The sequence below is a fragment of the Somniosus microcephalus genome, chromosome 31 (genome assembly GCF_052327205.1).
Source record: "Somniosus microcephalus isolate GS21.2 chromosome 31, FLI_Smic_1.0, whole genome shotgun sequence".
NCBI lineage: Eukaryota > Metazoa > Chordata > Chondrichthyes > Squaliformes > Somniosidae > Somniosus > Somniosus microcephalus.
Window position 1 is genome coordinate 35,365,021 of NC_141017.1, and position 26,586 is coordinate 35,391,606.

Sequence of the window (26,586 nt, forward strand, 5' to 3'; positions counted from 1 at the left end):
TCAAACACTGACAATCTGATTTCTAATGTGAGTCCTTCTACTCAGACTCAGTTAGAAATCTCTCCAGAACAGAACTTAGAATGCTGCAACTTTTGACAGCTCGCGGCCATTCTGCTTTCTGTGCTGGTGAGATGAGGGACTCCCGAGACCTGAAGGAAGGAAGCCTGCATTAGTAAGTAAAGGTAAGTAAAACTTATTTAAACACTTTACACACACCAAACACACTTACCTCTGCACTCATGCACCCATCACTCACCTGAACACCGGACACCTCGAACCCTCCAAGCCGTTCAGCCCGACGGTCCGCCTCGCTAACTTGGTGTGGTTTGGAGCTGTCGGGCAGCCCACACTTCAGGGCCAAAAATAGGGATTAGGCTAAAAACTGTCTGTTAATAGGCAGTTAATTGGCACTAATCCCCTTCCCGCCTCGGGGAGGCGGCTCCCAGCACAGGTCGGGTACCCGCCTCCTGGGAAAGAGGCATGGGGGTGGGTTGGGGGCGGGAAGGGATCGTGCCCCCCGATTCTGCAATTTTCCCCCCACTCCCGCCTCCAAACCCGCCTCCACGGGGCTTGGAAATTCAAGCCCATCGAGTACAAAAGCAAGGAAGTTATGATGAACCTTTATAAAACACTGGTTTGGCCCCAACTGGAGTATTGTGTCCAATTCTGGGCACCGCACTTTAGGAAGGACGTGAAGGCCTTAGTGAGGGTGCAGAAAAGATTTACGAGAATGGTTCCAGGGATGAGGGACTTCAGTTACCCGGGTAGACTGGAGAAGCTGGGGTTGTTCTCCTTAAAGCAGAGAAGGTTGAGAGGAGATTTGATAGAGGTGTTCAAAATCATGAGGGGTCTGGACAGAGTAGATAGAGAGAAACTGTTCCCATTGGCGGAAGGGTCGAGAACCAGAGGACACAGATTTAAAGTGATTGGCAAAAGAACCAAAGGCGACAAATGAAAACCAAAATTTACGCAGCGAGTGGTGAGGATCTGGAATGCACTGCCTGAGAGGGTGGCGGAGGCAGACTCAATCACGGCTTTCAAAAGGGAATTGGATAAGCACCTGAAGGAAAAACTTTGCAGGGCTACGGGGAAAGGGCAGGGGAGCGAGACTAGCTGAAGTGCTCTTGCAGAGAGCCGGCACGGGCTCGACGGGCCGAATGGCCTCCTTCCGTGCTGTAACCATTCTATGATTCTAGTTCATTCACCTATAGACAAACAGTGAGTCAGCACCTCAGCAACATTTCAAATCACTTGCACGCACAGGGTGTAAGGCTAGAATTCTGCACAGTCACTTCCAGTTCATTCACCGATGGCCCAACCGTAAGTCAGCACTTCAGCAACATTACAAATCATGTGCACTCGAAGAGACGGCTAGGATTCTGCACAGTCACTTTTAGTCAGCACCCAAGGGAGGTTTCCACCCCCCACCCCACCCCCCGCCCCTCTACGTCCCCCACTGACTGTGCCAGCCTAATACAAAGCTCTGGATGTTGACACACTGATAAGCATTGCAAATCGCTTGCATTTTCAGTTCATTCACTGATTGCCCAACAGTGAGTCAGCGCCTCAGGGAGGTCCCCACCCTCTACATCTCTAATTGGCTGCTGACTTCAGTCCTTCGACCGCAATGCTGTCTTATGATTGGCTCTGCCCTTTTATTTATCAATGCTTGGGTGTATCCTAGCGAAGTCACAGGGCAGAAATCCCCTGTTTATATGTTATTGAAGTCAGCCAAGTACTTCTGTAGCTGTGTTAATCTTTCAAGAACTCGGTGGAAGCAAAACTACAGTCACGGTTAAGAACTTGGCGTTTTAGTTTTGGTGTGCAGCTTGATACTTTTTAACAGGACATCCTGGCAACCGAAATGAACGACTTGGGGCCCCGGAGATTTGATCTCGACGCGGTAAAGACGATCAGCGTGCATACCGGTAACGTGGTGAGGTGGCGCAGCTCAGCGCGGAGATGTCCGGTGTCACCAGATCAAGAGGTAGTGTGTTATCTGCGGTCACTGTAACGTGGAACCCGTTAGACCCGGTATTCTGGAGGGATAAGATCAAATGGGCCGAGGGTCCTTCTTATTCCAAACCAGTCTATTTTACGTAAAATGCACAGCACAGAAACAGGCCATTCGGCCCAACTGGTCCGTGCCGGTGTTTATGCTCCACACCCGCCTCCTCCCACCCTTCTATATCTTACCCTATCAGCATAGCCTTCCATTCCATTCCCCCTCATGTGTTTATCTAGCTTCCCCTTAAATGCATCTTTGCTATTCACCTCAACCACTCCCTGTGGAATTCTCTACCACAGCAGGCTGTGGAGGCCAAGTCACTGAACATATTTAAGAAGGAGATAGATAGATTTCTAGACGCAAAAGGCATCAAGGGGTATGGGGAGAGAGCAGGAATATGGTATTGAGATAGAGGATCAGCCATGATCATATTGAATGGCGGAGCAGGCTCGAAGGGCCGAATGGCCGACTCCTGCTCCTATTGTTCTATGTTTCTATGTAGCGAGTAGGGATGTCTTGTGAGCATGTAGCATAGTGGTTATATTACTGAACGAGTATATCTATGGGAGACCAATTAAACCATAGCTTTTGATGCTACTAAGAGGTGGAGGGATGACTGTGCGGAGTGGCGGAATGGGGGTGAGGCTGTTTATGTTTTAGTCATGACTTTGTTCCTGTTGCTGCACAATGGAATGATCACGATGTAAATGTTTTTAAAATTGAATAAATCCCATAAAAAATGTTTGAAAGAATTAGCGGACGAGTAATCCAGAGGCCTGGACGAAACATCCGGAGAGCGTGAGTCAAAATCCCAACACGGCAGCTTGAGAATTGGAATTCTGTTTTTTAAACAAATCTGGAAATAAAAAGCTGATCTCAGTAAAAGTGACCATGAAGCTGTCGGATTGTTGTAAAGACCCAACTGGTTCACTAAAGTCCCTTAGGGGAGGAAACCTGCCGTCCTTACTCGACTCTTAATTGCCCTCTGCCCAGTGTCAGCAGTGGCTCAGTGGGTAGCACTCTCATCTCGGAGTCAGAGGTTGTGGGCCTCCAGAGACTTGAGCACAATAAATCCTGGCTGACACTCCCAGTGCGGTACTGAGGGAGTGCTGCACTGTCAGAGGGGCAGTACTGAGGGAGCGCCGCACTGTCGGAGGGGCAGTACTGAGGGAGCGCTGCATTGTCGGAGGGGCAGTACTGAGGGAGTGCCGCACTGTCGGAGGGGCAGTACTGAGGGAGCGTCGCACTGTCAGAGGGGCAGTACTGAGGGAGTGCTGCATTGTCGGAGGGGCAGTACTGAGGGAGTGCCGCACTGTCGGAGGGGCAGTACTGAGAGATCACCACACTGTCGGAGGGGCAGTACTGAGGGAGCGCTGCACTGTCGGAGGGGCAGTACTGAGGGAGTGCTGCACTGTCGGAGGGGCAGTACTGAGGGAGTGCCGCACTGTCGGAGGGGCAGTACTGAGAGATCGCCACACTGTCGGAGGGGCAGTACTGAGGGAGCGCTGCACTGTCGGAGGGGCAGTACTGAGGGAGCACCGCACTGTCAGAGGGGCAGTACTGAGGGAGCGCTGCACTGTCGGAGGGGCAGTACCGAGGGAGCGCTGCACTGTCGGAGGGGCAGTACTGAGGGAGTGCTGCACTGTCGGAGGGGCAGTACCGAGGGAGCTCTGCACTGTCGGAGGGGCAGTACTGAGGGAGTGCCGCACTGTCGGAGGGGCAGTACTGAGGGAGCGCCGCACTGTCAGAGGGGCAGTACTGAGGGAGTGCTGCACTGTCGGAGGGGCAGTACTGAGGGAGTGCCGCACTGTCGGAGGGGCAGTACTGAGAGATCGCCACACTGTCGGAGGGGCAGTACTGAGGGAGCGCTGCACTGTCGGAGGGGCAGTACTGAGGGAGTGCTGCACTGTCGGAGGGGCAGTACTGAGAGATCGCCACACTGTCGGAGGGGCAGTACTGAGGGAGCGCTGCACTGTCGGAGGGGCAGTACTGAGGGAGCACCGCACTGTCAGAGGGGCAGTACTGAGGAAGCGCTGCACTGTCGGAGGGGCAGTACCAAGGGAGCACTGCACTGTCGGAGGGGCAGTACTGAGGGAGTGCTGCACTGTCGGAGGGGCAGTACCGAGGGAGCTCTGCACTGTCGGAGGGGCAGTGCTGAGGGAGCGCTGCACTGTCGGAGGGGCAGTACTGAGGGAGCGCCACACTGTCGGAGGGGCAGTACTGAGGGAGTGCTGCACTGTCGGAGGGGCAGTACTGAGGGAGTGCCGCACTGTCGGAGGGGCAGTACTGAGGGAGCGCTGCACTGTCGGAGGGGCAGTACTGAGGGAGTGCTGCACTGTCGGAGGGGCAGTACCGAGGGAGCTCTGCACTGTCGGAGGGGCAGTACTGAGGGAGCGCTGCACTGTCGGAGGGGCAGTACTGAGGGAGCGTCGCGCTGTCGTTGGGGCAGTACTGAGGGAGCGCTGCACTGTCGGAGGGGCAGTACTGAGGGAGCGCCGCACTGTCGGAGGGGCAGTACTGAGGGAGCGCCGCACTGTCAGAGGGGCAGTACTGAGGGAGCGCCTCATTGTCGGAGGTGCAGTACCGAGGGAGCGCTGCACTGTCAGAGGGTCAGTACTGAGGGAGCGCCGCGCTGTCGTTGGGGCAGTACTGAGGGAGTGCTGCACTGTCGGAGGGGCAGTACTGAGGGAGCGCCGCACTGTCGGAGGGGCAGTACTGAGGGAGCGCCACACTGTCGGAGGGGCAGTACTGAGGGAGTGCTGCACTGTCGGAGGGGCAGTACTGAGGGAGCGCCGCACTGTCGGAGGGGCAGTACTGAGGGAGCGCCGCACTGTCGGAGGGGCAGTACTGAGGGAGCGCCGCACTGTCAGAGGGGCAGTACTGAGGGAGCGCCTCATTGTCGGAGGTGCAGTACCGAGGGAGCGCTGCACTGTCGGAGGGTCAGTACTGAGGGAGCGCCGCGCTGTCGTTGGGGCAGTACTGAGGGAGTGCTGCACTGTCGGAGGGGCAGTACTGAGGGAGCGCCGCACTGTCGGAGGGGCAGTACTGAGGGAGCGCCACACTGTCGGAGGGGCAGTACTGAGGGAGTGCTGCACTGTCGGAGGAGCAGTACTGAGGGAGCGCTGCACTGTCGGAGGGGCAGTACTGAGGGAGTGCCGCACTGTCGGACGGGCAGTACTGAGGGAGCGCCGCACTGTCGGAGGGGCCGTCTTTCGGATGAGGTGTTAAACCAAGGCCCCTTCTGCTCCCTCAGGTGGACGTATAAGATCCCAATGCACTATTTTGAAGAAGAGCAGGGGAGTTCTCCCCGGTGTCCTGGGCCAATATTTATCCCTCAAACAACATCACTAAAAATCAGATGATCCGGTCATTATCGCATTGCTGTTTGTGGGAGCTTGCTGTGCACAAATTGGCTGCCGCGTTTCCTACATTATAACAGTGACCACACTTCAAAAAAAGTACTTCATTGGCTGTAAAGTGCTTTGGGACGTCCTGAGGTTGTGAAAGGCGCTATAGAAATGCAAGTCTTTCTTTTTTCTAAAGTGGCCTAGCAAGCCACTCCGTTGTATCGGACGAGTAATAAATGCCGACTTTGCCAGCGACACCCAAATCCTGAGAATGAAAAAAAAAAATTTGGAGGAAGATTGTTGGGAAAGCATTGGGAATGTCAGTCAGGGCCTTGGACCGTTACCAAGGAGCATAAGCATAAGAGCATAAGAAGTAGGAGCAGGAGTAGGCCATACGGCCCCTCGGGCCTGCTCCGCCATTCAATAGGATCATGGCTGATCCGAACCTAGACTCACGTCCACTTCCCTGCCCTCTCCCTGTAACCCCTAATTCCCTTATCTGCTAGGAAACTGTCTATCTCCATTTTAAATTTATTTAATGTTGCAGCTTCCACAGCTCTCTGGGGTAGCAAATTCCATAGATTTACTACCCTCTGAGTGAAGAAGTTTCTCCTCATCTCAGTTTTGAAAGCGCAGCCCCTTATTCTTAGATTATGCCCCCTAGTTCTAGTCTCACCCATCAGTGGAAATATCCTCCCCGCATCCACCCGATCAAGCCCCCTCACAATCTTATATGTTTCAATAAGATCGCCTCTCATTCTTCTGAACTCCAATGAGTAGAGTCCCAACCTACTCAACCTTTCCTCATACGTCAACCCCCTCATCTCCGGAATCAACCGAGTGAACCTTCTCTGAACCGCCTTGAGAGCAAGTATATCTTTTTTTAAATATGGAAACCAAAACTGCACGCAGTATTCCAGGTGTGGCCTCACCAATACCCTGTATAACTGCAGCAAGACTTCCCTGTTTTTATACTCCATCCCCCTTGCAATAAAAGCCAAGATTCCATTGGCCTTCCTGATCACCTGCTGCACCTGCATACTAACTTTTTGTGTTTCATGCACCAGGACCCCCAGATCCCTTTGTACTGTAGCACTTTGCAGTTTCTCTCCATTTAGATAATAACCTGCTCTTTGATTTTTTCTGCCAAAGTGCATAACCTCACACTTTCCAACATTATATTGCATCTGCCAAATCTCTGCCCACTCACTTAGCCTGTCTATGTCCTTTTGCAGGTTTTTTATGTCCTCCTCACTCATTGCTTTCCCTCCCATCTTTGTATCGTCGGCAAACTTTGATATGTTGCACTCGGTCCCTTCCTCCAAATCGTTAATATAGATTGTAAAGAGTTGGGGTCCCAGCACTGACCCCTGCGGAACACCACTAGTTACTGATTGCCAGCCCGAGAATGAACCATTTATCCCAACTCTTTGTTTTCTGTTAGATAGCCAATCTTCCACCCATGCCAGTATATTACCCCCAATCCCGTGATTTCTTATCTTGATCAGTAATCTTTTGTGTGGAACCTTGTCAAATGCCTTTTGGAAGTCCAAATACACTACATCCACTGGTTTCCCTTTATCCACCCTGTATGTTACATCCTCAAAGAATTCGAGCAAATTTGTCAAACATGACTTTCCCTTCATAAAACCATGCTGACTCTGTCCTATTAAATTATGTTTATCCAAATGCTCTGTTACTGTTTCCTTAATAATGGACTCCCAACATTTTGCCAACCACAGATGTTAGGCTAACTGGTCTATAGTTTCCAGCTTTTTGTCTACTTCCCTTCTTAAATAAGGGTGTTACATTAGCAGTTTTCCAATCTGCTGGGACCTTTCCTGAGTCCAGGGAGTTCTGGAAAATAATCAACAATGCATCCACAATCCCTACCGCCACTTCTCTCAAGACCGTAGGATGTAGGCCATCAGGTCCGGGGGATTTATCCGCCTTAAGTCCCATTATTTTACTGAGTACCATCTCCTTAGTGATTTTAATCGTCCTTAGCTCCTCCCCCCCCCCCCCATTGCCCCCTGTTTGTCCAGTGTTGGGATATTTTTAGTATCCTCCACTGTAAAGACTGATACAAAATATTTGTTCAGCGTCTTTGCCATCTCCATGTTCCCCACCACTAGTTTCCCGGTCCCATCCTCTAAGGGACCAATGTTCACTTTAGCCACCCTTTTTCTTTTTATATAGCTGTAGAAACTCTTGCTATCTGTTTTTATATTTTTTGCTAGTTTACTTTCATAATCTATCTTCCCTTTCTTAAATAATCTTTTAGTTATTGTTTGCTGGCTTTTAAATGCTTCCCAATCTTCTATCCTCCCACTAGATTTGGCTACTTTATATGCCCTTGTTTTCAGTCGGATACTATCCTTTATTACTTTACTAAGCCACGGATGGCTGTCTTTTCTTTTACTCCCCTTTTTCCTCAGTGGAATATATTTATCTTGAAAGATGTGAAATATCTCCTTGAATGTAGACCACTGCTCTTGTACCGTCTTACACTTTAATCTGTTTTCCCAGTCCACTTTAGTCAATTCTACTCTCATACCTTCATAGTCTCCTTTATTTAAGCTCAGTACACTGGTTTGAGATCCAACTCTCTCACCCTCAAACTGAATTTGGAATTCAACCATATTATGGTCACTCATTCCAAGGGGATCCTTTACTAGGGCATTTTTTATTCATCCTGTTTCATTACACAGGACCAGATCTAAGATTGCCTGCCCCCTGGTTGGTTCAGTTACATACTGCTCAAGGAACCCGTCCCTAATACACTCTATGAACTCTTCCTCAAGGCTGCCATGCCCAATTTGATTAGTCCAGTCAATATGAAAGTTAAAATCCCCCATGATTATAGCTGTTCCCTTATTACAAGCCCCAACTATTTCCTGATTTATTATCCGACCAACAGAGTTGCAACTGTTAGGAGGCCTATAGACTACGCCCACTAGTGACTTTTTCCCCTGCTTATTCCTTATCTCCACCCAAACTATTTCACTATCCTGATCCTTTGACCCAATATCATTTCTGACTATTGCAGTGATTCCATCCTTGATTAACATAGCAACCCCACCTCCCTTTCCTTCCTGTCTGTCCTTCCTAATTGTCAAATACCCTTGTATGTTTAGTTCCCAGTCATGATTATCTTGCAGCCATGTTTCCGTAATGGCCACCAGATCATACCCATGTGTAGTTATTTGTACCGTCAACTCGTCAATTTTGTTACGAATGCTGCGTGCATTCAGATAAAGAACTTTCAAATATGTTTTCTGACAATTTATTCCTGCTTTTACCCCTTTTACTACTTTACCTTTATCATTATACATTCTGTCCCTTCCTGACACACTCTGGTTTTTAATTCCCCCACTGCTACCTTGCTCTATTGCCTTCTCCGCTGTCATTTTTATTTTTCGCTCTCTTAAAACCTCCCCCCCACTAATTAGTTTAAAGCCCTCTCTACAGCCCTAGTTATTCGATTCGCCAGGACTCTAGTCCCAGCACTGGCCAAGTGAAGTCTGTCCCAACGGAACAGCTCTCTCCTGTCCCAGTACTGATACCAGTGTCCCAGGAAGCAAAACCCATTTATTAATAATAATAATAATAATAAATCAACTTTATTGTCATTGTTAGTGCACAAGTGCAGTACAATGAAATGTAGGCTTGCGGCTCCCGAGAGTGTACATTTAGATTAAGACATTTAAACATTCAACATTCATTTGGCTTGTAATACATAAACATAAACATAATAAAGTGCATTGGCAGATGTGCAGGCTTTAGAGTTTATTTGTGGAGTTCAGTAGGATGACAGCCCTGGGGAAGAAGCTGTTCCTAAATCTGGTCGTTCGGGTGCGAATGCATCTGTAGCGTCTCCCAGATGGCAGGAGGGCGAACAGACTGTGGCTGGGGTGGGTAGGGTCTTTGATGATGGTCCGTGACCTCCGTAAACATCGTTTCTGGTATATGTGCTCTATGGTCGGTAGCCATACCCACACCAGGCTTTGAGCCACATATTTAACTCTCTAATTTTATTTACCCTAGCCAAATTTGCACGTGGCTCAGGTAGTAATCCAGAGATTATTACCCTTGTGGTTCTGCTTTTTAATTTGACCCCTAGCTGCTCAAACTCCCCCAGCAGAACCTCCTTCCTTGTCCTATCTATGTCGTTGGTACCAACATGGACCACGACAACTGGATCCTCCCCTTCCCACTCCAAGTTTCTCTCCAGCCCAGAGGAGATGTCCTTAACCCTGGCACCGGGCAGACAACACAGCCTTCGGGACTCTCGCTCTTGGCTGCAAAGAACTCTATCTATCCCCCTAACAATACTATCCCCTACCACTACAACATTTTTTTTATCTCCCCCCACTTGAATGGCCCCCGTGCTCCACAGTGCTGTGGCCGGGTTGTTCATCCTCCCCGCAGTCCCCGTTCCCATCCTCACAGGGAGTAAGAGCCTCAAACCTGTTGGACAAGAGCAAGGGCTGCGGCTCCTCCAACACTACCTCCTGGATCCCCGTACCTGCCTCACTTCTAGTCACACCATCCTGACCCTGGCCACGGACTACATCTGAATTAATTAATCTAATTGGTGTGACTACCTCCTGATACACAGAGTCCAGGTAACTCTCCCCCTCCCTGATGTGTCTCAGTGTTTGAAGCTCGGACTCCAGCTCTTCAATACGGAGCCGGAATTCCTCGAGCAGCCAACACTTACTGCAAATGTGATCACTGTGAGCATCAATGGTGTCCACCAGCTCCCACATATTGCAGCAGCAACACATCACCTGTTCTCCCATTCTATGTAATTAATTAAATTTATTAATATTATTCTTAAATACACTCTGCCCCGATTCTAGAAACCACAGAGTTTAAGCTTCAAAAGAGAGAAATACTCACAAACCAATCACTTACCCGCTTTCTGGTGACGTCACACTTCGATTACTTTTTACCTCTCTCCTTCCCTCTGCGGTCCGAGACTGGAGACTGGTACGCCTTACCTGGGTCTCTGAAGCTTTTTCAAGCTTCCCGCTCGCGCCTCCCGCCGACACCCGCGGTCTGAGGCCTTACCTGGGTCTCTGAAGCTTTTTCAAGCTTCCTGCTCGCGCCTCCCGCCGACACCCGCGGTCTGAGGCCTTACCTGGGTCTCTGAAGCTTTTTCAAGCTTCCCGCTCGCGCCTCCCGCCGACACCCGCGGTCTGAGGCCTTACCTGGGTCTCTGAAGCTTTTTCAAGCTTCCCGCTCGCGCCTCCCGCCGACACCCGCGGTCTGAGGCCTTACCTGGGTCTCTGACGCTTTTTCAAGCTTCCCGCTCGCGCCTCCCGCCGACACCTGCGGTCTGAGGCCTTACCTGGGTCTCTGAAGCTTTTTCAAGCTTCCCGCTCGCGCCTCCCGCCGACACCCGCGGTCTGAGGCCTTACCTGGGTCTCTGAAGCTTTTTCAAGCTTCCTGCTCACGTCTCCTCAGCCATACATTTTGGGCCTGTTGTCCCACAAATGGTGAGTGTCTGATCTCTCAGCTGTGTGGGTGAGGGCTGACTGGCCCTGTTCGCACCTACTGACAGCCAAGCCTGTTGGCAAAGCTGGCCTCCCGATAGAGAAGTGAAAGAAGGAGCCTTAAAGTAGAGCAAAGGTTCAGCCGGGTAAAACCCGCCGAACATGTTGGGGCCTCAGGCACCAGCGTGAATACTCAATACATGTTGGGAGAACCAGAGCACGGAGCTGAAGACCTCCAAAGATTCAAACTTAACAAGAGAAAGGCAGATGGCTGGAGTTTAGAGCAGTGGTTCTGATATCTAGCACGCTTGCTCAACTACAGGGGTCAGAGTTAGGGCTGCAATTAAGCAGTCCATGCCCGCATGCAACAAGACCTGGACGACGTTCAGGCTTAGGCTGATAAGTGGCAGGTAACATTCGCACCATACAAGTGCCAGGCAATGACTATCTCATACAAAAGCGAGAGTCACCTCCCCTTGACATTCAACGGCATTACCATCGCCAAATCCCCACCATCAACATCCTGGGGGCACCATTGACCAGAAACTTAACTGGACCAGCCACATAAATACTGTGGCAACAAGAGCAGGTCAGAGGCTGGGTATTCTGTGGCGAGTGTCTCACCTCCTGACTCCCCAAAGCCTTTCCACCATCTACAATGCACAAGTCAGGAGTGTGATGGAATACTCTCCACTTGCCTGGATGAGTGCAGTTCCAACAACACTCAAGAAGCTCGACACCATCCAGGACAAAGCAGCCCGCTTGATCGGCACCCCATCCACCACCTTAAACATTCACTCCCTCCACCACCAGCGCACCGTGGCTGCAGTGTGTACCATCTACAAGATGCACTGCAGCAACTCACCAAGGCTCCTTCGGCAGCACCTCCCAAACCCGTGACCTCTACCACCTAGAAGGACAAGGGCAGCAGGCGCATGGGAACACCACCACCTCCAAGTTCCCCTCCAAGTCACACACCATCCTGACTTGGAAATATATCGGCCGTTCCTTCATCGTCGCTGGGTCAAAATCCTGGAACTCCCTCCCTAACAGCACTGTGGGAGCACCTTCACCACACGGGCTGCAGCGGTTCAAGAAGACGGCTCACCACCACCTTCTCAAGGGCAATCAGGGATGGGCAATAAATGCTGGCCTTGCCAGCGACACCCACATCGCTTAAACGAATAAAAAAAAAACCTGAAGCCCCAAATCTCTGACCCACACTCACCTGGAGCATGGTTCCTCACTTGGGGTGGGGATCTGTAAATTTACCCCATAGTGTTTACGTGTGTGTATAGTACATGTGCAGACGTAGTCCCTGTGTAAATGTCATCTATATGCGTATCGTTCATCTGTGCACATTAAAACACTGAAATAGAATATTGGCCGTTAGTTTATTAGATGGACAATTGACATATACTGGGTGGAACCAAGATTTGCAGAATGGGGACAGGAAGCACAATATCATCATGGGCACGTGTGCCTCACCCATCTCGCCTGTCTTGTTGTTATCGATCGCAGCTCTGGAATTCCCTCCCTAAACCTTTCCATCTCTCTCTCTCTCCTCCTTTAAGACGCTCCTTAAAACTGACCTCCTTGACAGAGCTTTTGGTCCCCCTGTCCTAATATTTCCTTGTGCGGCTCGGTGTCGAATTCCGTCTGATAAACGCTCCTGTGAAGCGCCGCGGGGAACGTTCAAAGGCGCTGTATAAATACAAGTTGTTGCTGTTGTTGTTACTCTGACCTACTTCCCCCAGCTGATTGACGAACTGTCACCTTTTATGCGATAGGGGCCCATTGAAATTAAACCCATCTGGTTTCTTTTTAGATTCTGGATTGCATCAAGGCGGCTTTGGTTGAGTGGGGTTCAAAGTTCAACCCCGATCAGGCTGAGGTGAAGGTACGTCTGTTTCCTGGGTCGTTCCGCTGCTCAATCTCTTCTCAGTCCGGCACCAAACCCTTTCCTGATCATTTCGCCGCTATGTCCTTGACTGCTTTCCTTGTGCATTTGTTTTCTTCTCGAAAACGCACCAAGAAACACAAACCGTGAACCGCGACACTTAATCTGCTTGCGGTGTCAGTGGAGCCGCGCCCGTAACTCATGCCGCCATTTCAGATCCTGGAAGCGCACGGCAGCCATTTTGAAATCGGTCCGGCTCTGTCTGAAAACCGGCGGAACTCCGAACCCTGCTGATACAGGGAGCCTGCTCCTGTTCTTGCTGGGAATTCATACACCGCTTCCCTGCATAATACTGGAATTCCCAGTCAGCCCTGTAAGGATGCCCATTTAAAAAATATTTTGTGCTCATCAAGGTGAGGGACATTAACTTGGGAAATGGAACCCTTCTATTTTGGGGAACCCAGTCACCGAATCAAACACTCCCAGATCAGCATCAGTTATGGGTAGGTGCAGCATGGGTAGATGCAGTTTGTGGGGCCGTCTAGTTGGGAGTACCTGTTCCTGGTCATAGCATTTTGCTGTGACTCTAATCTCCAATAATGGGTGGGAGGGAAGGCTGAAGGTGGGAGTTCCACGATTTTCCCACTGAAACACTTGGATCTCTTTACTAATTAGGCCGCTATTCCGTTTAACATTCGTTGGATTATGAACATTGTTTATTTTTTTCTTTCCCCTGACTATTTCTGCCAGGGATTACCCGAGCACCTGGTTTGCAATCTTATTCAGGATACCGAGAGGATTGGGCCTAACGAGAGAGAGGACATCAAACTAACGGGTAGGTGCTGTTATGTTCATTAATAAATAGACATTCTTATTATGAACACAGCTAGCTTTTGCTAGACACTTTTATTGAGCACATATGGACTTGTACAGCATCTTGTAGAGGCTTCCATCTTGACTGCTGCCTTGTGGGTAGCCTAGCCTCATGGGTAATGTAGTCTTAAAATATATATATAGCTGGGTAGTGTAGTCTTATACATACAGCTATATACGGCTCTACGGCTCCACCTAGTGTCCACTATAGAATGACATGCTATTGATCACTACATCCCCCTTTCTTTGAGGTTTAACAAAATCAATATCAATCAACTTTCAAGAAAACAATAAAGATAATATCAGTAACACTTTTGTTAGTGCTCTATAAACATAAAGGCCTAGAAATTCAGTGGGCCTTGCGCCCACTTAGCGCCTAAAGAGGTCTTTTGCGCCGGCAGGGTGGTAGCGCGGAAATTGAGTGCAGCGGTATTGGCGGCGGTAGCCGTTAGCGCTGCGCCGGGACCGATGACGTCATCGGTGTGCGCGGTGGCCCGTAACGCCCCAAAACCGCGCCGATCCCCATATTTATTTGCGCCCGCCTCCTCCGAAGCGGGCGCAAACAGCGAACAGAAAACGGGGCCATCCTGCTGCCATAGTGGGGCGCTTTAAAGCTGAAGGTGCGGCCGGCCGCTTTTCCGGCGGCCGCCTGCCCGCACCTCCTTCCCCGGCCTCCTCCACCGCCCCCCCCCCCGCGGCATTGCCGGCTGGTTTCCGTGGAGCCCGGCACTTCTCCGTTGTGCCGGGCTCTTTTGCCGGCACTCGCGATCGGGGCTCCGGCCGTTGCAGGCACCTCCCCCTTAAGAGAAGGAGGAGGCCTGCAGTACCGCAGCCTGCCGCACCACATCGGGTGACGCTGCGGCAACTAGCGCGCCGATATTCAGTTGCAGTGCCCCAAACGGAGGCGGGCACACCCTGGTATAGCGCCCGCTTCCGAATTGGGGCGCAGAAGACGAATATACAGCGTGCGCTAATGCCTCCCCGCCCAGCGCTAACTTTTGGGCGCGAGCAAGCTGCCCGCGTCCAAGTGAATTTCTAGGCCACACATTTTCAAAACAGTCAACACATTTTCAAAGCTTTACATTGTACTCAAAGATTAAGTCTATCAGGCTTTTTTACTTCACGTGTGGATCTTCTCAACACGGGTAAGTCTGATGTGTTTTCATGAGATTGTTCTGGCGGTGAATGACAAGATGCAGTTGCGGCATTGTCATCAATCTGCTCTTGTATAGATCGAGGTCTCCTTGCGATCTTTGCTTGGAGAGAGTTTCAGTGTTTCCTTCACTCTTCATGCCATAACTCTCAATGTAGTCAATGCACTCTCGAAAAACTGCTGGCAGCTGGATCCCATCATACAGCATAGTCTTCTCAGCAGCCTCGGCTAATGGAACACCAAAGATTGGCCTGAGGAAAGAAGGAGTATCCACCGGAACTGCTTCCTGCTCTGGTGCAGGCTTCTTCTTTTTCTTTTTCTCTTTCCACTGTTTAACAACATCTGCTGCGGTTATATCTTTGGACTTTTTCTCCTTGTGCTTTTCCTCTTTGTGCTTTTCTTCCTTTGGCTTCTCTTTGACCTTAAAGTCTTTTTCTTTCTTCTTGGAGAAACTAGGCTTTTTGAAGACATGGATACCCTTTGGCCTTTTCATCCTTGATGGGCTCTCTGCTTCATCACCTGAGTCATCTGGTCTGCTTATGGCACAGTTTATACGGTAGACTCTCTTGACCAGTTCTAAGTCTTCACAAGCTTTGTCACCTAGTATCGAATCAAGTCTTTCAGCCACAACAGAAAACATGAGATGATGCACTTTGTCTTTGACTGTCACTTTAAGTCTGCATACACCTAAGCTATCTATTTTCTGTCCATTATAGCTCTTCAGTAGTACTGACTTTTTCTGTATTTTGGGCTTTTCTTTCATATTGTTAATGTCACTCATACTGATTAAGTTTGCTTTTGCCCCAGTGTCTAGTTTCAAGGTAACTAATGCTCCATTTACCTGCAGTGGGATCATCCATTTGTCCACTTTTACTGCATTGACTTTATGTTCAGCATTGTCCATTTCTGAGGGCTGCACATTTTCTGTATCTTTTTTGATATCGTCACATGACACCATTCCTACAAAAAATGTCTCACTTAAATCAGTGTCCTCAATTACATTAACTCGTTGCCCTTTCTTAGTTTTTACTTTTGAAAAGCATTGTTTGGCAAAGTGATTCTTTCCATTACACTTTGTGCACATTTTCCAAACGCTGGGCATTGTCTTAACTGGTGTTTGTAACCACAGCGTTTACAATTAAAATTTTCATCCTCCGATTGCTTTTCATTTCTGTTCTGCCCATGTTTCTTCCCCTTATAGGACACAGCACCGACAGCAGCATTATCACTCATTACAATCGCATCATTATTGATTTCACTGAAAGTCTTCGCGTGCTTTCGAGCTAGCTCGCTGGCTTGGCATATTTTCACCGCATTTTCCAAATTTAGTTCGGTTTCTCTCAACAGACGTTCCCTGACTTTTTTATCATGAATACCAAACACAATCTGGTCACGAATCATGGATGCTTTGAGCTCAGAGAAATTACATGTCTGTGCGTTCAGTTTCAGATCAGTTATAAAGCTATCAAAAGTCTCATTTTGTTGCTGTGTCCGAGAACGGAAGATGTATCTTTCATACATCTCATTCTTTTTGGGAGAACAATGTGCATCAAATTTCTGTAGCACATCGTCTAATTTGTCTCTGTTCTCCGCTGGATTAAATACAAATGTATTAAATACCTCTATCGCCTGTGGGCCTGCAACCGTAAGCAGCAACGCTATCTTCCTTGCATCTGGCTTCGTACCGAATCCGATGGCAGCAATGTAGAGTTCGAATTGTTGTTTAAAAATCCGCCAATTGTAGTCAACATTTCCCTCGAGATTCAAACGCTCTGGTGGCTTCAAATTCTCCATGTCGCTTTTCACAATTTTCAGCAGATCTTCACCACCCTGGTACCATCTTATGTTCATTAATAAATAGACATTCTTATTATGAACACAGCTAGCTTTTGCTAGACACTTTTATTGAGCACATGTGGACTTGTACAGCATCTTGTAGAGGCTTCCATCTTGACTGCTGCCTTGTGGGTAGCCTAGCCTCATGGGTAATGTAGTCTTAATATATATATAGCTGGGTAGTGTAGTCTTATACATACAGCTATATACAGCTCTACGGCTCCACCTAGTGTCCACTATAGAATGACATGCTATTGATCACTACAGGTGCAACCAGTGAACATTAGAACATAAGAAATAGGAGCAGGAGTGGGCCGTTCTAAAAGCAGGTACCTGTCGCCCATCAGTAGCTGCAGTGTAACTAGGGCACAAATGTCTGCTCCCTCGATAGGTATGTGTGCTTGAACGGCCAAGCCCAGCAGCTTAATTACTGGTTACATAAGAACGTAAGAAATAGGAGCAGGAGTCGGCCATTCGGCCCCTCGAGCCTGCTCCGCCATTCAATAAGATCATGGCTGATCTTCTACCTCAACTCCACTTTCCCGCCCGATCTCCATATCCCTCGGTTCCCTTAATATTCAAAAATATTAGGGACAGGGAGAGCACGGTTAAACTGCCCTAATTAAAAGAATTTGCCACCATTGTATGTTTTGTTTATTCATTTAGGCTGAATTTATAATGCAAGGAGTTATTATTCAACAGCAACAACTTGTATTTATACAGCGCCTTTAACGGAGTAAAACATCCCAAAGCACTTCACAGGAGCAATTATCAAACAAAATTTGACACCGAGCCACATAAGGGGATATTAGGGCAGGTCAAGCTTGGTCAAAGAGGGTGGTTTTAAGGAGCGTCTTAAAGGAGGAGAGAGAGGTGGAGAGGTTTAGGGAGGGAATTCCAGAGCTCGGGGCCCAGGCAGCTGAAGGCACGGCCGCCAGTGGTGGAGCAATGAAAATTGGGGGATGCTCAAGAGGCCAGAATTGGAGGAGCGCAGAGATCTCGGGGATGGTTGTAGGGCTGGAGGAGGTTACAGAGATAGGAAGATCTGTTTTTATTGATACTTTCGTCTTCCTGACCTTCTGTTCTTCTCTCCCACAGCCAAACTGTTCATCTGCAGATTTGAAGCTTCGTTGGTCAAGGAGGCTGTAGCGAGAGGTATGTGGGGTCAACTCAAACTGTTCAATGGGCAGAACCACAAGGGAGTAAATTACTTCTCATTCGCTATTTTATAGACAGGGGGGGCCTCAGTGCCATGGAAATTGCCACTGAGTTTATTCTACAGGAAACTCTTTTTTATCCGGCACCGACAGGACCGGCGTGGTGCCGGTTGATCAAAAAGTCCGGATTACAGAGAGGTATAGTTACTAAGGTATGAGAGCCCCGTACATGGCCACAGGTGCAGGAACCCTGGTTACACGGCCACAGATCCAGGAACCCTGGTTACACGGCCACTAATATATAGTAAAACTTACCTGAACCTACTCCTGAATTTTGCCGGTTAAGAGAGATTTTCGGATGCCGGTTAAAAGAGAGTTTCTATTGAGATTGAGGTGTCCTCCAGCAGGTGGGCAGACGTGCCTCAGAATATGCATCCTCACATTGCAGGATTTAGTTGAGATTAATCCAGAAATTGGCTTTGAAGGGCTGCAGAGATCTTGGGGCCCTGCTTATAGAGAATTCAAGGTCAAGGCAATGTTTGTTCAAGCCTCACTTCAGACTTGAGCGCATAATCTTGGCTACCACTCCAGTGCAGTACTGAGGGAGACCGGAAGGCCCCCTTCTGTGCAGTACTATTCTATGGTTCTATGATAAAGCTCCTCCTGTACCATCAGTCTTAGGTAATTACCCACGGGTTTTGTCTTGTACAATGGCTGGTGGGCAACTACCCATAGAGCTCCTCCTGTACCATCAATGATCATCTTTGGAATTCTCTACCCTGGAGAATCATAGAAAAATAGGAGCAGGAGTCGGCCATTCAGCCCTTCGAGCCTGCTCTGGCATTCAATACGATCCTGGCTGATCCTCTATCTCAATACCATATTCCCGCTCTCTCCCCATACCCCTTGATGCCTTTTGTGTCTAGAAATCTATCTATCTCCTTCTTAAATATATTAAGTGACTTGGCCTCCACAGCCTTCTGTGGTAGAGAATTCCACAGGTTCGCCACCCTCTGAGTGAATAAATTTCTCCTCATCTCAGTCCTAAATGTCCTACCCCGTATCCTGAGACTGTGACCCCTCGTTCTAGACCCCCAGGAGGGCTGTGGAGGCTCAGTCATTGGGTACATTCAAGACAGAGATTGATAGATTTTTGAATATTAAGGGAATCAAGGGATATGGGGATAGTGCAGGAAAGTGGAGTTGAGGTAGAAGATCAGCCATGATCTTATTGAATGGCAGAGCAGGCTCGAGGGGCCGAATGGCCTCCTCCTGCCCCTATTTCTTATGATGGGTATTCAATCATAGAGCTCCCTCCTCTATCATCAGTGAGTGATTGATCTGTAAACTTCCTCATGCACATCTATGATGGACACTTACCTGTATCGTTCGTCCCGTACATTCACCAATGTGTCATTACCCATAGAGTTCGGCCCTATACCATTATACCGAGGTTGGACAACCACACACCCAGCCGATCTGGCATTCAGTATGTGTGTAGCATTGGAATAAATGATATGTTTCCTCCTTTCAATCGCAGCCTGTTTGGAGCTCGGGATAACTCAGCTGGATTCTGTAATCCTCGCAGCTCCCCCACTGCTAGAAGGAAAACATCGGACTCTGGAGGAGCTGAAGGCTTATTGGAAGGAGCTGGAGATACTGGTCCAAGATCAGAAGATCGTATCAATAGGAGTTTCAGATTTGGACCAGAAAGAACTGGAGGCCCTTTGCCAACAGGCACAGGTGTGTTTTCCCCATCTTCTATTTTGCTTTATTCGTTTATGTGATCTGGGCGTCGCAGGCAAGGCCCAGCATTTATTGCCCATCCCTAGTTGCCCTCGAGAAGGTGGTGGTGAGCCGCCTTCTTGAACCGCTGCAGTCCGTGTGGTGAAGGTGCTCCCACAGTGCTGTTAGGGAGTGAGTTCCAGGGTTTTGACCCAGCGACGATGAAGGAATGGCCAATATATTTCCAAGTCAGGATGGTGTGTGACTTGGAGGGGAACTTGGAGGTGGTGGTGTTCCCATGCCCCTGCTGCCCTTGTCCTTCTAGGTGGAAGAGGTCGCGGGTTTGGGAGGTGCTGCCGAAGAAGCCTTGGCGAGTTGCTGCAGTGCATCTTGTAGATGGTACACACTGCAGCCATGGTGCGCCGGTGGTGGAGGGAGTGAATGTTTAAGGTGGTGGATGGGGTGCCAATCCAGCGGGTTGCTTTGTCCTGGATGGTGTCGAGCTTCTTGAGTGTTGTTGGAGCTGCACTCATCCAGGCAAGTGGAGAGTATTCCATCACACTCCTGACTTGTGCCTTGTAGATGGTGGAAAGGCTTTGGGGAGTCAGAAGGTCAGAAACTCGCCAAAGAATATTTTCTCCTCTTCTCCTGAAGTCATGTTCCCTTGTTGTGTATTGCGGGTCTCTAGTTCCTTACCCAGGTGGATGTATTCCATCACACACGGGCCTGTCCTGTCCCTACCCAATGTCCACATGCGTACAATTTTCAGGGGTGACTTTTCCATTCCCAACAGTCGGGCTACATCCTACAGACGTTGTCAGCCGTGGCTCACTGAGCAGCACCCTCGCATCTGAGTCAGAAGGTTGTGGGTTCAAGTCCGACTCCAGAGACTTGAGCACAAAAATCTAGGCTGACACCCCCAGTGCAGTGCTGGGGGAGTGCTGCACTGTCGGAGGGGCAGTACTGAGGGAGTGCTGCACTGTCGGAGGGGCAGTACTGAGGGAGTGCCGCACTGTCGGAGGGGCAGTACTGAGGGAGCGCTGCACTGTCGGAGGGGCAGTACTGAGGGAGTGCCGCACTGTCGGAGGGGCAGTACTGAGGGAGCGCTGCACTGTCGGAGGGGCAGTACTGAGGGAGTGCTGCACTGTCGGAGGGGCAGTACTGAGGGAGTGCCGCACTGTCGGAGGGGCAGTACTGAGGGAGCGCTGCACTGTCGGAGGGGCAGTACTGAGGGAGTGCTGCACTGTCGGAGGGGCAGTACTGAGGGAGTGCTGCACTGTCGGAGGTGCCGTCTTTCAGTTGAGATGTTAAACTGAGGTCCCGTCTGCTCTCTCAGATGTAAAAGATCCCATGGCCACTATTTAGACGAAGAGCAGGGGAGTTCTCCCCGGTGTCCTGGGGCCAATATTTATCCCTCAACCAACATCACCAAAAACAGATTATCTGGGTCGTTATCAAATTGCTGTTTGTGGGAGCTTGCTGTGCACAAATTGGCTGCCACGTTTCCTAGATTAAACAGTAGGAGTACAAATCAGGAGCTGAGCTGTACAGACCCTGGAGACTCCAACCTCAATCCCTGACCAGAGTAAGCTGATTTTCAGGTGGGGCACCAATGGAGATACTTCATTGCCAACACACGTTTAAAATCAACCAGGGTTTGTGCTCCTGATTACTGCAAACCCGTGTGGGCGGACATTGGATTTGGTCGGGACTGGGACTCGATATGATGCCCCTGCCGTTGAACAGCCCAGCAGTGCTCACTCTCTTGACTCACACGTGAAGAGTGGCCGCTTGGACCAGGTACCGAAGGGTTGAAGTCGGAGGTGGAATTGAATCCAGCTTCAGTCGCTGCCTTCAGGACAGGGCGGGAGGAAGATTGGGGAGGTGGCACAAATCAACGGGGGGGGGGGGAAAAAAGCAAACACGACCTGAATCTAAGAGTCGCCGGCTGCCTATATTGTTCTAACCAAGGTTCCCGTCTCCGCAGGTCCGGCCGAGCAGTAACCAGGTGAACCTGGCCTCTTGCTGTGTAATACCACCTGACCTCAGCGCCTTCGCTAATGAGAACAACATTCAGCTGCTGACCCATAATGATCCCGCAGGTAAGGTCTCATTTACCGTTCCTTTGGATCAAACTTTCCTACCTTCCACGTTCAAGTAAATTGGCAATCGTCTTCTGGTTTGCTGGATTTGGTGATTTGCCATTAGGGGTGCAAATATCCGGTCAGTTTGGCGCAGTTGGTCGCACGTTTGACCGTCTGTCGGATGGTCATGGGTTCAAGTCCCTCTCCACAAACTGAGGGTGAGGGCACCTAACCTGGGCCAGATACTTCAGTGCTGAGGGAGTGGTGAAGTATCGGAGATGCTGCCTCTTAGACGAGGTGTTAAACTGGTCCTGGATTTTTTTTTTATTCGTTCCTGGGATGTGGGCGTCGCTGGCAAAGCCAGCATTTATTGCCCATCCCTAATTGCCCCTTGAGAAGGTGGTGGTGAGCCACCTTCTTGAACCGCTGCAGTCCGTGTGGTGAAGGTGCTCCCACAGTGCTGTTAGGGAGGGAGTTCCGAGATTTTGACCCAGCGACGATGAAGGATCGGCCGATATACTTCCAAGTCAGGATGGTGTGTGACTTGGAGGGGAACTTGGAGGTGGTGGTGTTCCCATGCGCCTGCTGCCCTTGTCCTTCTAGGTGGAAGAGGTCACGGGTTTGGGAGGTGCTGCCGAAGAAGCCTTGGCGAGTTGCTGAGGTGCATCTTGTAGATGGTACACACTGCAGCCACGGTGCGCCGGTGGTGGAGGGAGTGAATGTTTAAGTTGGCTGTAGAAAATCCTCTGGTCTGATTCAAAGAAGCCCCCAGGCGGGTTGTTCCGACCAACCTTCCTCCCTCAGCCAACACCACCAAAAGCAGATTAACTGGGCCGTTCATCAGCCTGAGGTTGGAGTTTTCCACCTTTCTGCTTTCCCTGCGCCACTGCAGTGCCACCCGGACTAGGGCCGCCGACCCGGCTTGGACCTATTCCTGGAGGTGTCATCACATGACCTCCGGCCTCCAGCCACCCCGCCCCCTGCACTCCCGCCATTGGCCGCCCAGCTTGTCCATCCTCGTGGTGCCCCGCCTGTCCCACGGCCAATTGGAAAAAGCGAATAGGCCCTTTGTTTCCCCAATTGGACGATTCTCGACTGTCGGTCAAACACCATTTTTTTTCCCCGTCTCCAATATTTTTATAACTAATAAAACAAAAGTGTTTTTTAAAAGCACAACTTTTTAAATGCTTTTTCTCCCGGGTGTTGCTCGCAGAGATTAACCTTCAATTCCTGGAGACTCCAGGATAACCCTGGAGGTTGGCAGCCATAACCATTGGAAATTCCCATCGTAACTGATTACTCGGGGCATTCTTAATGTTGACGTAAAAAAGCGTGACCAAAAATTCGCAAAAACAGGAAGTGAAGCTCGGGAACAGGAAATGCTGTAGACGGCAGATTTTTTGTAAATGCAACCGTAGATTTATTGAGCTCTTCTTCTCCGTGTCCAGATATCCTCCCAGTAGGATCTTTCCAGGAAGCCCTCAGTGACAGTCTGCAGGACCCTCGTGCCCGTGAGTGGGCACCACGGTGGATCCTTCGATACTCAGCAATCATTAAGCACAGAGGAATCATCAAGTCGAAAGGTTACATGGTCCGCGCAGAGAGACAAGCGGCGTGACATTGCCGAGGCTTCCTCAAGCTACAACTATTCCAGCTGGATTTGTTTCTGCTGCCTAGTTCTGACTCACCTGAGCTCAGACGGTCTTTTTATTATTCGTTCGCAGGATGTGGCGAGGCCAGCATTTATTGCCCATCCCTGATTGCCCCTTGAGAAGGTGGCGGTGAGCCGCCTTCTTGAACCGCTGCAGTCCGTAAGACCATAAGAAATAGGGGCAGGAATAGGCCACTTGGCCCCTCGAGCCTGCTCCGCCATTCAATAAGATCATGGCTGATCTTGGGCTCAAAGCCACTTCCCAGCCCGCTCCCCATAACCCTTCACTCCCTTATCTTACAAAAATCTGTCTATCTCCACCTTAGATGTATTTAATGACCCAGCCTCCACAGCTCTCTGGGGCAGAGAATTCCACAGATTTACGACCCTCTGAGAGAAGAAATTCCTCCTCATCTCCGTTCTAAAAGGGCCACCCTTTATTCCGTGTGGTGAAGGAGCTCCTTCAGGACAGGAAGATTTAAAACTATGGTCAGGGTGGGTCCTGAAACTGGGCATTAATGGCTGGTTGGGCTTTTGTACCTTGTTCCTAATGTCCTTCTGTGACCACGTAGAGTTACAAAAATGTCATGTGACTTGTTTAACACAAGAACACATGCAGCAGTTAATAAGTCTCGTCAGCGCGGCCCTAACTCACCAACAACTTGGCAGTCTCACTCAGCGGCTACAGGTTGGCTGGTGCGGGATAATAAAAGGAAGATCGTGCATTTCTATAGCGCCTTTCACGACCTCAGGACGACCCCACAGTGCTTCCCAGCTGATGTAGTACTTTCGAGATATAGTCACTGTTGTAATATCGGAAACGCGGCAGCCAATTTACACACAGCAAGCTCCCACAAGCGGCAATGTGATAGCACCCAGATAAACTGCTTCTCAGTAATGTTGGTTGAGGGATAAAAGTTAACCAGGGCACTGCGGGAACGCTCTTCAAAAAAAAAATGTCATTGGATCTTTTACCACGGCCTCGCCCCTCCCTATCTCTGTAATCTCCTCCAGCCCCACAACCCTCTGAGATATCTGGGCTCCTCTAATTCTGTCCTCTTGAGCATCCCTGATTATAATCGCTCAACCTTTGGCAGCCGTGCCTTCTGTTGCCTAGGCCCTAAGCTCTGGAATTCCCTGCCTAAACCTCTCCACCTCTCTACCTCGCTCTCCTCCTTTAAGACGCTCCTTAAAACCTACCTCTTTGGCCAAGCTTTTGGTCACCTGCCCTAATTTCTCCTTATGTGGATCGGTGATGACATGAATCAGTCATTCATGAAAGAAAGACTTCTGAAATGATACTGAGCGGCCTGCGGGTGGCGCTGTCCAGGGAGAGTATAAATACTCGGGCACGGGCCCAGCTTGCGCAGAACATTCTTAACAGGAACTAGTGAAGGACACAACTAGACCTCCATGTTGTAAAACAGTTTATTAAAGCTTTGTTTAATGCTTAGACCAAGTGCCTAGTAGTTTTCTTACGGCAGGTGTCAAACTACGGGGAGTAAGCATTGTACTTGTACTCGTTACATATGGCAAATAAAATTGAAATGAATTGATTTTTTGTCTTATAATACTCCCGTGCAATGCCTTGGGACGTTTTACTACATTAAAGGTGCTATATAAATGCAAGTTGTTGTCATTGTTGTTGTTGTTGTCCACCTGAGACAGCTGATGGGACCTCAGTTTAGCATCTTGCTCTAAGAGGCAGCACCTCCAATACTACAGCTTCCCCTCGGTACTGCACTGAAGTAACAAGCTAGATTATATGGCTCACCACCACCTTCTCGAGGGCAACTGGTGATGGGGAATAAATGGCGGCCTTGCCAGCGACTCACACCATCCTGAGAATGAATAAATAAAAAGAAGCCTGGTCTGCCTTTCTTTGCCATATCTTCTTGTCCACAGATGAGACCACACCTTGAGTATTGTGTGCAGTTTTGGTCACCTTATCTGAGGAAGGATGTTCGTGCCATGGAGGGAGTGCAGCGAAGATTCACCAGACTGATACCTGGGATGGCAGGAATGACGTATGAGGAGAGATTGGGTCAATTGGGCTTATATTCGCTAGAGTTTAGAAGAATGAGAGGGGATCTCATTGAAACTTATAAAATTCTAACAGGACTAGACAGACTAGATGCAGGAAGGATGTTCCCGATGGCGGGGGAGTCCAGAACCAGGGGTCACAGTCTAAGGATAAGGGGTAAGCCATTTAGGACAGAGATGAGGAGGAATTTCTTCACCCAGAGAGTGGTGAACCTGTGGAATTCTCTACCACACAAGGCAGTTGAGGCCAATTCATTAAATATATTCAAGAAGGAGTTGGATATATTTCTTAAGACTAAAGCGATCAAGGGTTATGGGGAGAAGGCAGGGACCGGGTACTGAAATTGGCTGATCAGTCATGATCGCATTGAATGGCGGAGCAGGCTTGAGGGGCCGAATGGCCTACTCCTGCTCCTATCTTCTATGTTTCTTTGTTTCTATGTCTGCCTTGTGTGATGTGACAATCGCTGCGGGTGTTTCCGCCCCGGGACCTCCCTAAGTGCCGTGGAAATGGCTGTAACTATGGTGGAGTGTCAGGGTGCCAAACGCAATCTCTTCCGTGATGAACTTTGCGTCAAGGCAGCTAGAAGCAAGAGGGCCATGCAGCGCTCCATCACCAGGTGATTGGAGAAGCCACCAAGAAATGGAAGTGAGATGCAAATAACCAAAGGAGCGAACGTGGCCTGTGACCCTTCACGCGAGAGTTTGTCCCATGAACACTCCCTGAAGCCTGCCTGAGCCCCGAGTTGTCGTCGGTTCGAGTGTCTCTAATTCAGGTCCCAAGTCCAGACGCTGGCACTAAATTGTCTCTTTCTCATCCAAAACAATTAAACGAAAAACATGAAACTTTAATAGGCCCAGAATGTTTTTGCTAATTTTCTTTTCAGATCAGTTGTGGTTTAATGATAAGTTCATTCCTGGCGCAGTGTGTGAGAGATGCGCATAGATAAAATCTACTGTATCTCCTGTACGCTCCTTATCTCCACGGAAGCGAAGAGGCGACATGCAAAATATCCTCAACATCTCTATTGTAAAGCTCTTCACTCCAGCCGGTAACAAGCTTTGCTGATTGTTGCCATTTGCTTCTCCCAACTCCTTCAGCCTGGCAAAGGCTTTGCGTAGGCCTCAGAGGGAGCGATGTCGGCCGGAATGGTGCCGGCGCTCAGAGTGCGGGTTTGGAGGCGGGTCCGCTGTCAAAATAGCAAAGATTGACAGCGGGTAAAATGCTGGAGTCCATCATTAAGGATGAAATAGCGGAGCACTTAGCAAATGGGGACAGGATAGGACAGAGTCAACATGGATTTACAA

The 26,586-nt window shown here is 49.5% G+C and overlaps 1 protein-coding gene across 1 annotated transcript; it reads left to right on the forward strand.

Moving 5' to 3' along the window:
• The first annotated feature begins 1,706 nt into the window (after positions 1-1,706).
• Positions 1,707-24,883, forward strand: LOC147097730 (glutamate--cysteine ligase regulatory subunit-like). The gene is made up of 7 exons (XM_085971774.1): positions 1,707-1,987; positions 12,685-12,756; positions 13,507-13,591; positions 17,717-17,773; positions 19,316-19,518; positions 21,488-21,602; positions 23,033-24,883. The coding sequence occupies exons 1-7, from the start codon at positions 1,865-1,867 to the stop codon at positions 23,200-23,202; spliced, it is 825 nt and encodes a 274-aa protein (XP_085827900.1). The 5' UTR covers positions 1,707-1,864; the 3' UTR covers positions 23,203-24,883.
• Positions 24,884-26,586: the final 1,703 nt, after the last annotated feature.